The 14,780-nt window shown below is 45.4% G+C and overlaps 1 protein-coding gene across 3 annotated transcripts in view; it reads right to left on the bottom strand.

Moving 5' to 3' along the window:
* The window catches only part of LOC108538423 (cuticle collagen 1-like), a 40,034-nt gene that overhangs the window by 13,646 nt on the left and 11,608 nt on the right, over nucleotides 1–14,780 (bottom strand). The window contains exons 3-4 of one of the 3 annotated variants that reach the window (XR_001888069.1): nucleotides 12,829–12,967; nucleotides 10,093–10,270 (exon numbers count right to left, since the gene is read on the bottom strand). Coding sequence is in view for 2 of the 3 variants with exons in the window: in XM_017886494.1 (XP_017741983.1) it covers nucleotides 12,863–12,967 (105 nt within the window). In the remaining variant the exon portion in view is untranslated. Of the gene's footprint in view, nucleotides 1–10,092; nucleotides 10,271–11,506; nucleotides 12,968–14,780 lie in introns of those variants that run through there. The other 2 variants (XM_017886494.1, XM_017886493.1) reach the window with 2 other exon arrangements.

Here is a 14,780-nt window from a genome sequence, read left to right as displayed (position 1 = left end):
AGAATTGCTTGAACCCAGGAGGCAGAGGTTGTGGTGAGCCGAGGCCGCTGCACTCCAGCCTGGTGACAGACTGAGACTCTGTCTCAAAAAAAAAAAAAAGAAAGTTCACAGTGCAGAGCAGGAGCCTGGCAAACAGTGGATAGTCAAGAAATGAACAAAAGCTTCAAACAATAACTGGGCAGCATGAGAGACCTCTGAGGGTGATGGAACAGTTCTGTGTGTTGATCGTGGTGGAGGGGACACAACTCTATACCTTTGCCAAAATCCATAGAAGACGTGGATTGACTTTTTTTTTTTTTAGACGGAGTCTGGGCTTCTGTTCGCCCAAGGCTGGCAGTGCAGTGGCGACATTCCGGCTCACTGGCAAGCTCCGCCTCCCGGGTTCCACGCCATTCTCCTGCCTCAGCCTCACGATAGCTGGACTACAGGCGCCCGCCCACCGCCGCCCAGCTAATTTTTTGTATTTTTTAGGTAGAGACGGGGTTACACTGTGTTAGCCACGGATGTCTCAATCTCCTGACCTCGTGATCCGGCCCGCCTGCAGCCTCCAAGCGCTGGCAGTACAGGCGTGAGCCACCGCGCCTGGGCCCTGAATTGTACTTCTTTAAACTTTTAAAAAATTGGTTGTCTCAAAGATTCCTTCTGGTTTTGACATTGTATGGATTTCTTCACCTATAAGATCGAGTTGTTGCTGGAAAGAAATGATGTAATTGATATGATTCTGCATTTTGGTGGAAAGAAAAAGGGTCTGTATGGTATAGTTTCATTTGTTCACTCTAGCGTCCTCTTATCAGCCTGCTTTTGGTTCCTTCAGGACTTACCCAGGGAGTGGTCGCGGATGGCCACTCAGGACCTCATTTGGTGTCCAGGGGCAGTGAGCTCTCAGAGGTACAACATCCTTTATGGTAGCCCCTGGTCCCACATGGCTATTATGACTTGAAATGTGGCTGCCTTAATGAGGGAAGTTAACTTTTAATTTTATAATCTTAATTAACTTACATTTAAATTTAGAAACCAAATCAGTGTAAAAGATTTTCCTACTAAATATAACTGTATTGTTTTGGTAGAACTACTTCTGAATTTTATTTATTTTATTGTTAATTTTTTTTCCTGAGATGTAATTCACATACCATAAAATTCACCATTTTGTTATTAATTTTTTAAATTTTTGAGACAGGGTCTTGCTCTGTCACCCAGGCTGCAGTGCAGCGGCACCATCACAGCTGACTGCAGCTTCAAACTCCCCAGCTCAAGGGATCCTCCCACCTCAGCCTCCTGAGGAGCTGGGACCACAGGTGTGAGCCACCATGCCTGGCCAATTTTTAAAAAAACTTTTAGTAAGACAAGATATCACTATGTTGCCCAGGCTGCTCTCGAACTCCTGGGCTCAAGTAATCCTCCTGCCTTAGTCCCTCAAAATGTTGCAATAATAAGTGTGAGCCACCATCCCGGGCTTTTTTTTTTTTTTTTTTTTCACAATTCACCATTTTAAAGTGTGACAGCTCAGTGGTTTTAGTATATTCACAAGGTTATGTAACCATCACCACTGTCTAATTCCAGAACATTTTATCACCCCTCCCCCCAAATAAAACCCCTATCTGTCAACCATCTGAATTCCTCCCTAACCCCTAGCCTCAGGCAAACACTAGTCCACTGTCTGTCTCTATGGATCTGCCTATTCTGGACATTTTATACAGATGCAATCACTTAATATGTGTCTTTTGTGTCTGGCTCTTTTCAGTTAGTATATGTTTTCGAGGTTCAACCATGATGTACTCCTTTTATGGCTGAATAATATTCCATTGTATGACTGTACCAGGTTTTGTTCATTCATCAGCTGATGGACATTTGGGTGTTTCCATTTTTTTTGGCTACTAGCCCTTGAAAATATAGCATTCAAATGAGATGTGTTGTAAGGGTAAATCAAACTTACAGAAAAAATAATAAAAATACCTCAATAATTTATTTATATTCAATACATTTTGAAATAAGTTTTTTTGTTTGTTTTTTTGAGACAGAGTTTTGCTCTTATTGCCCAGGCTGGAGAGCAACGGCAGTCTCAGCTCACCGCAACCTCTGCCTCCCAGGTTCAAGCGATTCTCCTGCCTCAGCCTCCCGAGTAGCTGGGATTATAGGAGTGTGCCACCACGTCCAGCTAATTTTGTATTTTTAGTAGAGACAGGGTTTCTCCATGTTGGTCAGGCTGGTCTCGAACTCCCGACCTCAGGTGATCTGCCCACCTCGGCCTCCTAAAGTGCTGGGATTACAGGTGTGAGCCACCACGCCCGGCCCAAAATAAGACTGTTTGTATATGGAGTTCAGTAAAATATACCATCGAAAAAAACAAGCCTAGAAACAAAGCAGAGGAGGTGTGACTGTGGGGGAGGGACGGCAGGGACCTTCCTCCTCGGGTCTCTTTGTTCAACTTTCTGCACTCAATGGTGGACTTAGAATGAGGGGCGAGGGAGGGCCTGGGAGGAGCAGCCACTTTTGGAGTCACTGTGCCTTGGCACTTAGGGGAGCTGCAGAAAGCACAAGTCCAGGCAGGAGTTGGTAGATTTCCCCCTGGGAGGGGACTCAGGGCTGGATTAACTGGACAAAAGGAGTAACTGGAGTGGCCAATGACAACACTGCCTTCTCCTGGCACCTGGCCTGGGCCAGGCTGCGGAGTTGCTCAAGGCACTTTTTGCTCAAGTACCTGCAAGCTCCTGTGCTCCTCTCCTTTGCGGGGGAGCAAAGGCAGCAACATGAGAGGCTTCATTGTCTCTGGGAAGCAGGGGCTAGAGCCCAGGCCCTGCTCTGTCACTATTTTGCTGTGTCCTTGGGCAAGTTCTTTCTGCTCTCTGGGTCTTGATTTCCTCATGGGTCAGATGACAGGACTGGATTAGATAATCTATAGGGTGTTTTCCAGCTTCAACATTTTAGAGTTTTGAAAATAGTCCTGAGTCAGACAGAGATGGGATCAAAGCCTGGCTTTATCCTACCAGCTGTGTAACTTCTCTGTGCCTTGTTTCTCTATCTTTAAAATGGAGTAAATAATAAATAGTGACTTCACAGGGTTACTGTAAGGTTTAAATAAGGTAACTGTTGCCAACACTTGGTGCTTACTATTACCAAACACTGTCCTAAGCGCTTTGCACAGATGAACTTATTTAATCCTCCCAGCAAACCCAAGTTCCTATAGTGAGAATGTGACAGAGAGGATTTTGGACCCAAGTAGTCCAGCCCCAGAACCTGTTTCCTCGTCCACCATGCTAACCTGCTTTCAGTACAGGTAGGAGGCTATGTCCTCAATAAATGCTGGAGGGAGAGGGAGGCAGAATTCTATGACTGTTAAAGTACTTCTGATGGAAATCCTAGTATGTTCCCCGTTAAACAGATGGAGAAACCAAACTCAACAGGACGAAGTGATGAGCTCTGGACCACCGCCAAAATGGTGACAGAGCAAAACCCAGATACCCTGGCTCAGAGTTCCCCCAAGTATTTGGAACTGGAGTGGATCTCAAATTACACATGCAAATCTGTTGGCAGATAAGCAGCCCCAACCCAGGCTGATCTCAGAAAGTATCGCTTAGCTGATTAATATCTGAATATCAGGGCCGCGTTTCTGGAAATGCCTTGGCCTTCCTCAGTGCATATTCTTTGAATTTCATCCAGGTACAATTCTTAGTTGTTAAGTGTTACACTTAGTAAGAATTGGCTGTCTAGGGTGCTTTTAAAATCACTCTTGGCTGCTTCTAAGATTCAGTTCAAATATTTCTTGAGTGTCTACTGTGGGCAGAGCATGTACTAGGCACTGGAAATATGCAGAGATGAAGGAACTACTTCCCGCCCTGCCCTCTGGGAGTTCTCAGTTGAATCAGGCAGATAGAAGAAATTCCCTTGCTCAAGAATAATTGTTTAAAGATGGACAAAAATGATAAAACTCAGTGTTTGTGACTGTGCAGGGAAACAGTCACTCTTATTCCCTGCTGGTGGGAAAGGAACATGGTCCAACCTTTCTAGAGGGCAGTTCGATAACAGTTATCAAAAGTCATAAAACTGTGCCTACCCTTATAACCCTGCAATTCTACTTCTTGAAATTGGCCCCAAGGAAATAATTATGGCTGGGCACAAAGGTTTAGCCATAATTATGTTTGTGCAGCGTTATGATAATGAAATACTGGATACACCCTTGTACGTCAATGGGGGACTGGTAAATTAGGCATGGGTCTTCCACACCAAGGTCATCAGAGAATATTTAATGCTACAGAGGTTCACATTGTTACCCAGTGGGGAGAAGAGGCAGGATACAAAAATGCCATCAGATAGTGTGGCAGCATTTTTTCAGTAAGAATATGCCTTTTCCAACAATTAGCTGGGTGTGATGGTGGGTGCCTGTAATCCCAGCTACTTGGGAGGCTGAGACATGAGAATCGCTTGACCCTGGGAGGCGGAGGTTGCAGCGAGGCGAGATTGCACCACTGCACTCCAGCCTGGCAACGGAGCAAGACTCCATCTCAAAAAGATGAAAAAGAATATATGTTTTCTACAGTAAGAGCTAACATCTGTAGTCATTTTTAGGCATTATTTCAACCCTGTAACAGATACTCTTTTTTAAAAATCTGTTTAATAAACTCTTAACTATCATAGGTGCTCTTTAAAATATTTTTTTTGTGGGGAGGCCAAGGCAGGCGGATCACCTGAGGTCAGAAGTTCAAGACCAGCCTGGCCAACATGGTGAAACCCCATCTCTACTACAAATATAAAAATTAGCCAGTGTAGTGGTCAGTGCCTGTAATCCAGCTACTCGGGAGGCTGAGGCAGGAGAATCGCTCAAACCCGGGAGGCAGAGGTTGCAGTGAGCCGAGATCACACCACTTCACTCCAGCCTAAGTGATAGAGTGAGACTCTGTCTCCAAAAAAAATAAATAAATAGCCAGGCGCGGTGGCTCACACCTGTAATCCCAGCACTTTGGGAGGCTGAGGTGGGCGATCACCTGAGGTTGGGAGTTTGAGACCAGCCTGACCAACATGGTGAAATCCCGTCTCTCCTAAAATACAAAAATTAGCTGGGCGTAGTGGCGGGTGCTTGTAATCTCAGCTACTTGGGAGGCTGAGGTGGGAGAATCGCTTAAAACCAGGAGGCGGAGGTTGCAGTGAGCTGAGATCGCCACACTGCACTCCAGCCTGGGCAACAAGAGTGAGATTCTGTCTCAAAAAAATAAATAAATAAAAATATAAATAAATAAATAAATAAATAAATAAATAAATAAATAAATATTGTTTTTAGAGACAGGTCTCACTGTTGCCCAGGCTGGAGTGCAGTGGCTGTTTGGAGGTGTGACCATAGTGCACTACACCCTTAAAGTCCTAGGATCAAGTGTTTCTCCTGCCTCAGCCTCTCAAGTAGCTGAGACCACCAATGTGGACCCAGCCTCATAGGCGCTCTTTTTATTCTCATTTTACAGTTGAGAAAGTTGAGGCTCTCAGAGTGTAAGAGACTAGCCCACATGTTATAGCTGGGATTAAAGTTTGGCTCTGAGAGCCTGTGCAGTTAACTCGGATGTAATTGCTTTCCTACAGGCAAAGAAACCCATACAGGAGAATAATGGTGGTTCTCTTGGGATGGCGAATTATGAATATTTAATTTTTTCTTCATTATAATTATCTGCATTTTCATTGATTTTTTTTTCCTCTCAATAAGCATTGGTTGTTTTTGTAATTAGAAGAAAAAAAGTTATTTTATTTCAAATAACATTGGCCTGTTGAACTCACAAATCACAAAAATGAAAAGCTTGAAATATAAGAGAGTTTATCCTTGGCAAGTCCTCTACCTGCCAGAGGGTTGTTTCAGATGGAGGACAGAAAACCCTAATGTCTGGTCTTCAGAACTCTAATGGAGGACCCTCATCCCCAGCCAGCCCCTCAAGCCAAATCCCAAAGGGCGAATTTCCAACCGGCAGGTTCCCATCTTCCCATCAGCCCTGAATTCCATAGCCCAGTCTTCGCCAGCAATTCAAAGCTGGGCACCCAGATCTCAGTGGCCCCATTCATCATGTGGGAAGCCTTCCCACCACCTCATTTCAGAGTGAGTTAGGCAGGAAAGCCCAAAGCAGGTGGCAAAGATTATTTAAAAACAAAGATTTTTTGGCCGGGCGCGGTGGCTCAAGCCCTGCTAATCCAGCACTTTGGGGAGGGCCGAGACAGGCGGATCACAGAGGTCAGGAGATGGAGACCATCCTGGCTCACGGGTGAAACCCCGGTCTCTACTTTAAAAAAAAAATACAAAAAGCTAGCCGGGCGAGGGTGGCGGGCGTCTGTAGTCCCAAGCTACTCCGGAGGCTGAGGCAGTGAGAATGGCGTAAACCCGGAAGCGGAGCGTGGCAGTGAGCTGAGATCCGGCCAACTGCACTTCCAAGGCACAGGGGCGACAGAGCGAGACTCCGTTGCTTCAAAAAAAAAAAAAAAAAAAACAAAGATTTTTTTTTTTTTCTCCAAATTAGCTAGGGATCCCTAGAGTCACTACCCACCAGGGAATTAACCTCTTTTTGTACTCACAGGGCTGATTGGCTATTGTGACAGCTGTTCATTATGAAACTGTCCATCACAACTGCTGTTAGAGAACTACCTGCTGGGTTTCTACCACCTGAGGAAAGGAAGGGGTGGGGAGAAGGCCAAAATACCGTTGTGGGGGGTGTGGAGGTGTAAGGGAGGACACGGAGGTGGTTGTAATCATAGTAAAAGCAGCAAAATGTTAATAAACTGCAACGAATGTTTCCTGAGTACTTACACATGCTGAGGGGTTTATATGCATTATTTCATTGAATCTTCCCTTGAAACCCCATGAGGTAGGCACCGTTATTACACCAGTTTTGCAAGTGGGAGAGCAGTCAGGCTGAGTAAGGTTAAATAACTTGTTTGAGGTTATACAGCTGCTAAACGGAGCAGTTAGGATTATAAACTCAAGTTCTCCTCTTGCTAACCACCCACCTGGAGGCCTGGGGAGCCCCCAGAGAGCCTCTTCTCAGGGCGTGCTTCATATACACACTTTACACACATTTTCAATTTCAAGACTTGCTGTTTTCAAGTCTCTTGGCCAGAAAGATCTCACAAGATTTGTTTTGTTTTGTTTTGGCTTGGTTTTCCTAGATTGATGTGATGCCACTTTGGAGGTACTCAAGCTTGATGGCTTTGAGATCTGCCTGTCCTGGGTTTGTATCCTATTTCCAGCACTATACGTTGTTGTATTTCGGGCCTCAGTATTACCAATGTAAATTAGAGACTGAAAATTAAACATACATGTCCTTAATCATACAGTAACCATAAAGTTTGGAAACACATTTATTTTGCCTGTATTTTAATGTAATCGAGTTATACCATTCACATTTGTTATGCATATTTTCCTCTTTTCAGATACAGAGTAGCTCATGAGATAGATCTGAACTCATGGGAGATATATATATATTTTTTATATTATAAAATTAAATATGTGTGTAAAGAACTTAGCATGCAGCCTGGCACATAATAGGTGCTTAATACATGAAAACTGCTGTTGTTTGTTGCTTTTGGGCCTTAATTCAATCTCACAAATGTTTGTTGAGTGTCTGTGTAAAGGCCCCAGAGGCAAGGTTTTATGTAGTGGGGAAGGCAAACAGACATATACGTAAATTATTCTCAAAGAAGGCAGTCTATGTTAAGTGAAGTGCTGCCAGTATAGACAAAGTGCACTGAGAGAATAAGGGATAAAGTAGTGAATTCTTGCCAGGGAGATCGGGGTGCTAAGATTTTTATTTTTAGATTAAATTTACAATACAGAGAAATGTAGATCTTCAGTGTACAATTCAGTGAATTTTGGCAAATGTATTCACCCATGAAACTACCACTGGAATGAAGATCAAGAACATTGACATACCCTAAAAATCCCTTCTAATCAATCCTCACTCCCCAAAGGCAACCACAGTTCTGTTTTTTCCCCACAATAGTTTTGCCTGTTCTTAACCTTCATATAAATGGAATCATTCAGAATGTCCCCTTCTTGTGTCTGGCTTCTTTTCTTTTTTTTTTTTTTTTTTTTTGAGACGGAGTCTGGCTCTGTCTCCCAGGCTGGAGTGCAGTGGCCAGATCTCAGCTCAATGCAAGCTCCACCTCCCGGGTTTACGCCATTCTCCTGCCTCAGCCTCCGGAGTAGCTGGGACTACAGGCACCCGCCACCTCGCCCGGCTAGTTTTTTGTATTTTTTTTTTTTTAGTAGAGACGGGGTTTCACCGTGTTAGCCAGGATGGTCTCGATCTCCTGACCTCGTGATCCGCCCGTCTCGGCCTCCCAAAGTGCTGGGATTACAGGCTTGAGCCACCGTGCCCGGCCGGCTTCTTTCATTTAACATGGGTGATAAGGTTTGAGCTGAGCCTGAAAGCACTGCTAGGATTGAATAAGCAGCCATGGAGGCAGGGGAGAAAATATGAAGTATAGGGAATAGCTTGAGAAAGAAAAGGAGACAGATAAAAGTGAATTGGGGACTGGTGTGACTAGAGAAAGGGGTACCCAGTGGGGAAGAGAAAGAAGGATGGAAAGCTAGGTTAGAGCTTTGTTTTGCAGAGTTTTCAATGCCAGGACAAAGGCATGTAGACTTTATCCTGAAGGCAACAGGGAGCCAGCCAGGGAACAGAAGAGTGGACTGATGTGATCTGGGTTTTGAGAAGATGTGTATGTGGCCACAGCAGGTAGATACAATGAAGTTCAGGAAGTCTGGAGGCCTGGAGACCAGTTATTTGATTGTTTATTAGTTCATCCATTCATTCACGATGTCTGCCAACTTTGTGATCAATAGTCTGCTCATTCATTCATTTACCCAAAAAGTATTTATCTGGTACTGAACTCTAGATTTTGGTTTCTGGCCATTACATCTCTGGCTTTATACATTGACTAGGAAACAAGTAAGTCTGCTAAACTCTTTCTGCTGGTTCTCCCTTTTTTTAAGAATTGAGATGGGATCTTACTGTGTTGCCCAAACTGGTCTTGAATTCCTGGGCTCAAGCAATCCTCCCTCCTTGGTGCTAGGATTACAGGTGTGGGTCACTGCACCCAGCCTCTGCTGGTTGTATCAAATTCTCTCCCCACCCCAAAATTCTGGGAAATCCTTAATTTTTTTTCTAGTAGTGGTCTCATCAAATCCTGCTAAGAAAATCTTAATTCCCATTGGGTATGTCTTTTCTAAAAACCCAATTGGGCAGGTATCACCTTAGATTATTTTGTATGTGAGATAATAAGTAAATAGCCCAGAGAAACAGGAAGGGTTTAAATAAATGAAGGCAACGTCAACTCTATACCTTCTTAGAGGGCTGGGGACAGTGGTTCCCAAAGTGTGTTCCACAGTGGATCACTGGTTCTGCAGGTTGTTATAGGATTCAGTGGGGATGGAAGAAATGAAATCATGGCCATCTTAGTTTGGGGAATACTGGGTTAAAAAACAAACAAAGTGGGTTTCCTGACTGCAGGACTTTTCAAAGGCTTGATGACTATGCCTTGTTCATTTCTAAGAAGAGGCGTGAATCTTTTCTGCCTGGAACATCTGAGGCATTCCTGTGTTTCTCAGAATGCATTTGTGAGATTCGCCGACATGACTTGAGAGAAATCAGAAGCGGTTCAGATCAAGGAGAGTTATGGAGCAAAATGCCCATAAGGCTGGACCAGAGTAGGGAAGAGCCCGGAGCAGTGAAGAAGAGGGCGCTCCTTCCACAGGAAGGCACAGGAAAAGGAGAAGGAAGTGGGCTTGAGCCTTGCCTCGCAGTTGCATGGAAGCAGGAAGAGGAAAGAAACTTCCCAGCGGGAAAAGGAACTGGTGCAGGGCTGAACTGGGACCGTGGAAAGACATCTGTATTGCAGAATTCCTATGGAGGAAACTTTATCTTCAAAGTGGCTGCAGCTGGAGCCTATATTTGCTGGGCAGGAGAAAAAGGAGGAAAAAGTACATGGCTACTGGCCATGGAATGTGACAAGGACAGGGAAGCAGTGTGCTCCTTCGTGATCCCCACCCCTAGAACTGGCCTCTTTCCCACAGGCAGAGAAGTGAAGAGCGCTGAGTTCTGTCTTCTCATTATATGGCACACTCACCTCCCTCACTGTGCTTCGGTTCCCCCAACCACCAAAGGATGAAAAGGTAGGCCTTCCAGAAAAAGAGTCTGAACCTTCCAAAGAAGGCAGGCAGATCTGTGCCTCTTCATAGCCAGCAGAGCTTCACCAACAGGCTTCAGACAAGTTTGCACACAAAGTCACCGCGGTAGCTGAGGTTCTGAAGTAACAGGGGATCTGGGTTCAAATACCAGCTCCACCACTTACCTTGAGCCAGTCACTTTACCTCTCTGGGCTTTTCATGTTTCTGGTTTTTTCACCTGAAACACTTGGGCACCAGGAGCTTAGTACAAGTTATTTATGTTTGTTAGTAACATCACTAAACTCCTCTAAAGCCCATTGTCTCTGTAAAGGGAAATTTGTTACATTAAGATGGTTAAGAGACTTTGTACTATAAGGGGCAAAAACTAGTAGAACGAGTTGAAACTGATTGTGTTTTATTTTCTGTAAATCCCACCCGTGTCATCCCCCTCAGGGTTCAAGCAGGGCTTAAGAATAACTCGGTGGAGATTCTTGTGAGTAAGGGGGATGCTGAATGCCTCCTCCATTTCTAGCATTGGTCTCCTGCTGGGTGTGACTCAGACTGCGTAGTGGGCCAGGAAGCAGGGGGTGGGGGTGTCAGAGGTCACTAGGCCCCAAAAAAGAAAATGTTCTATTTCCCAGGTGGGGCCTGTTTTACAACAGATGAGGACATCCCCAGGCTCTAGGGACAACATCCCTCCCTCACCATAAACTAATCCATTCTGGTCAAGTGGAGGATGATTCTTGCCCAAGGCACCAAAAAGCAGAATCCCTCAGGTCTGATGTTTGGGGTTAGCTGGTTTTCTCAGGCCTGCTCCCTTTGTGATGCAGGCTTCGCTTTTTAGCCTTACACCTTCCCTGAGGCCTCCCTGTGGCTCCAGAAAGCTTTCTGCGGTCTTGCAAACAGTTCATTCACCCTATCTGGTCAAGAAAGTCCTGCCTAGAAACTGCAGGATGGGGTGGCTTTTGAAGATGGTGTCAAGGCCCTGGGGTTTATGAAATGTTATCTTGGCTGATAAAGGCATCTGCTATTATTTTTTCCTTTGTTTTCTTTTTTTGTCACCTTCAAAGTCACAGATCTCAGACAGTTAGAAAGAACCTGAGTGACCTTCAAACTCAAACCATTCATTTCACAATTGAAGAAACTGGCTCAGAGAAGGAAGATGACTTGCCTGAGGTCACATAGCCAACAAGCAGCAGAGCTGGAACTCAAACCTTTATCTCTTGCCCCTGGGTCCTGTGCTGTCTCTCCTGCTGCATAATATTGATAATCGCTATGGAGCATTTACTGTGTGCCAGGCAGTATATTAAGTGCTTTATATGCATTTAATCCTTAAAACCATCCTATGAAATAAATACTACTACTAATCCCATTTATAGATGAGGAAACAGACTCAGAGAAACAAGTTATGAAGCTTAGGGTCATGGCTAACAAAAAGCTGAGCCAGGTTTCAAACCAGATCAGTCTCAAAACCCGGAGCTTGTAATCACTAACACTAATCTAAGGCATAAGACTTCTCTTTGAGGGGCTTAACTTTCAACATCCCCAAACCACCTCACAGGTTTCAGGGAACCCATAAGGACTGGAGAGAGAAACAGGGTGAAACAAAAGGCTCTCAAACTGGTCCCATTCTGATGGGGCTATCCCAAGTTGTCACTTTAGTCTAAGAGCAGCCAAATGAAACACTGTGACCCTACGCTGGGTAATCAATCAATTCAGAGGCCCCTGGTAGTTTTGAAATATGGCCGAACAGGCAAAGCCATAGGTTAGAGAGTCAAGCCACTGTCACCTGCCTATCAAGACTCATCTTCTTAGAGGATTCTTCAGCGCCCATCAGTGGGTAATACTGAGGATGTCTGCACATGACCCAGGAGGTGCAAATGACTGAGCTCATTGTGAAAGGAGACAGGGCTGCAGGTGAAGTATGCATATTCAGAGTATTGGCAAGGCATGAATCAGATTTCTAAGGAGTCTGGGCAGAGAGCAGCAGTCATGCTCTCATCCTCTGAGGCAGGGGAACCTGATGACTAACCCCCATCATCAGGCACATTTGCCTTGGGCTGAGTGCCCCAGGTGGCAGAAGCAAAGAAAGAGACAAGACAAGGAACTGTTTCACTGGGGTGGCAAGAGATGCCCATCCCTAATGATAAAAGACAATGGCTGAGGCTTATCAGGTCTTAACTATACACCAGAGTGGTACTGAATGTTTTGCATGTGTTACCTTATTTGCAAAAACCTCACAACGATGAAATTATGCCTACTTTACAGATGAAGAAACTGAGGCTCAGAGAGCTCAAAGGACTTGCCCAAAGTCACACAAGTAGTAAATGGTTGAGAGCCAGGATACAGACTAGGATACAGACTCACGTAGACTGGCTCTAAAATCCAAGCTAGATGTGCTCCACCTTCTGTGTATGTGTGTGTGAGGGCAGGGAGTCGGCAGTAGAGACTTCTGCATCACCTGAAGGGTGAAATTAGAGAAGTCTAATGGACTCCTCCAACACAAGAGATTTTATGAAATTTGACAACAAAACAATGTTTCCAAACATCTAGTTGCAAGCCGAGGAAAGGTTTTCAAGTAGAAGGGTTTCATCAAGGTTCCCCCACTGGGCTTGTGTACAGGAATATACCTTATTCATTTATCTCCCCAGACTGTGGCATAGCTGCTTGAACTGAGCGCGTGCTCACCAAGTTACCTGAAAGACTGCTGAAGCAACATAATGTAGCAGTTCAGCTTTGGAGCCAAACAGTCTGGGTTGAGATCCCAGCTTGGGTCCTCTGGCGCTGCATGATCTGATCAAGTTTCATAGCTTCTTTAAGTCTCAGCTTCTGCATCTATAAAATAGAGGTGGGCACTCGTAAGGACCGAGTGAAACAGGACAGGTAAAGTGTACAGACCCGGGCAGAGCGTTAAGTGCTCAAAAGATGAGAGCTGCTATTATAATTGGTGATGATTAAATAACTTTCCATACTCATTGAATGAATGGATAAATGAATAACGCATGCGCCTAGCAATGTGACAGCCTGTCCCGAGCACTGGCTGAAAAGGTGAGCAGGGTCAAGTGAGGGGTGGGGAGATTGATGGTGACTTCTGAGCGGTTACCTTCCTGAGGGAAGAGCCAGAGGGGCCTGATCTTGACGGAAGATATGGTTCTGAGGCCCCTGCAGGCCACAGTTTCTAAGTCCTTCTTCTTCTCCACTGCTGGACCATAGGGCCCCAAACCGATGGCCTGAAAAATTCCCTAGCAGGCCAGCGGTGGATTCAGAAAACCCCTCACCTGAATGTTCAAGGCCCAAGGTTGAGCACTTAACCTCTGACCACACGGCCTCTGCCTTCCTAGGGGGGATACAGGGCCCAGAAAGGCCTCAGCAAAACCCTCCCTCTCCCTACCCTCTCCAGCGATATCAGATCTAAATAAACACCAATGGCAGCCTTTGAAGGAACACTCCTAAGAAACAGGACAGGTTAAGACCTTATGGATTAGTTGTGCCTATCTGAACCTCTCTAAGCAGAGCAGGTCCCGCCCTGCCTGCCCCACCCCACCCCACCTCACCCTAGGAAGGCAGCACTGACCCTAGCTACCTACTCATTCCATTCAGCACCGGGGCACCAAGACCCTCTGTCCAAGCCAGATCTTGGCCAATTTTCCTCTGTAGCATTTCAAGGAAATCTTCATCTTAACCCTCCAGGCCCCAGTTTGACCCCTGCAGAGAGGAGGAAATACATTTTCAGTGTTGGTTGCCGTGGGGGTAGTGGGGATAAATACGTTTTTCTCCATGATGCTGTCTTTTATTTGGAAGTGGGCAGTGTCTTGTTTAATGGCCTCTTTTAAGACAGACCCAGCAATAGTGGTTGGGTTGCTGGGGCCCGAGGCACAGGTGAGGGCTCACCTGGGGCCAAAGCAGCTGGGTTCTGTTCTTTCCAACAGGCCCTTTCCTTCCAGGACTGAGGCTGCATTCTCCCTGGCTCCCCTCTCCCTGGCTGCCTCCTGATCTGGCTAGTTCCTGGCAACAGAGGAAGAATCTCAAGACAGCACTCTGGCTGCTGTTTCTTTCTCTGCCTGAGCAGAGGATAAGCCTTCTCTGATTTGTTTTTTTTTTTTTTTGAGACAGAGTCTCGCTCTGTCGCCCAGCCTGGAGTGCAGTGGCGCGATCTCAGCTCACTGCAAGCTCCGCCTCCCGGGTTCACGCCATTCTCCTGCCTCAGCCTCCCGAGTAGCTGGGACTACAGGCTCCTGCCACCTCGCCCGGCTAGTTTTTCATATTTTTTAGTAGAGACGGGGTTTCACTGCGTTAGCCAGGATGGTTTCGATCTCCTGACCTCGTGATCCGCCCGTCTCGGCCTCCCAAAGGGCTGGGATTACAGGCTTGAGCCACCACGCCCGGCCTGATTTGTTACTTTTTTATATAGTGAGATAAAGGGCCTAGTGTCTTTTGCATATGGATGTCCAGTTTTCCCAGCACCATTTATTTAAGAGACTGTCCTGGACAAAGGATTTGATATTTCTCAAAAGTTAATAAGGCCGATGAGCATATGAAAAGATGCTCAACATTATCAATCATCAGAGAAATGCAAATCAGAACCACAATGAGGTATCACCTTATACCTACAGGATGACTACTATACAAAAAAAAAAAAAAAAAAAAA

This window comes from Rhinopithecus bieti, unplaced genomic scaffold, assembly GCF_001698545.2.
Source record: "Rhinopithecus bieti isolate Rb0 unplaced genomic scaffold, ASM169854v2 scaffold_14826, whole genome shotgun sequence".
NCBI lineage: Eukaryota > Metazoa > Chordata > Mammalia > Primates > Cercopithecidae > Rhinopithecus > Rhinopithecus bieti.
The sequence above is the reverse complement of the archived record's forward strand: the minus strand, read 5'-3'. Positions and strand labels throughout refer to the sequence as shown.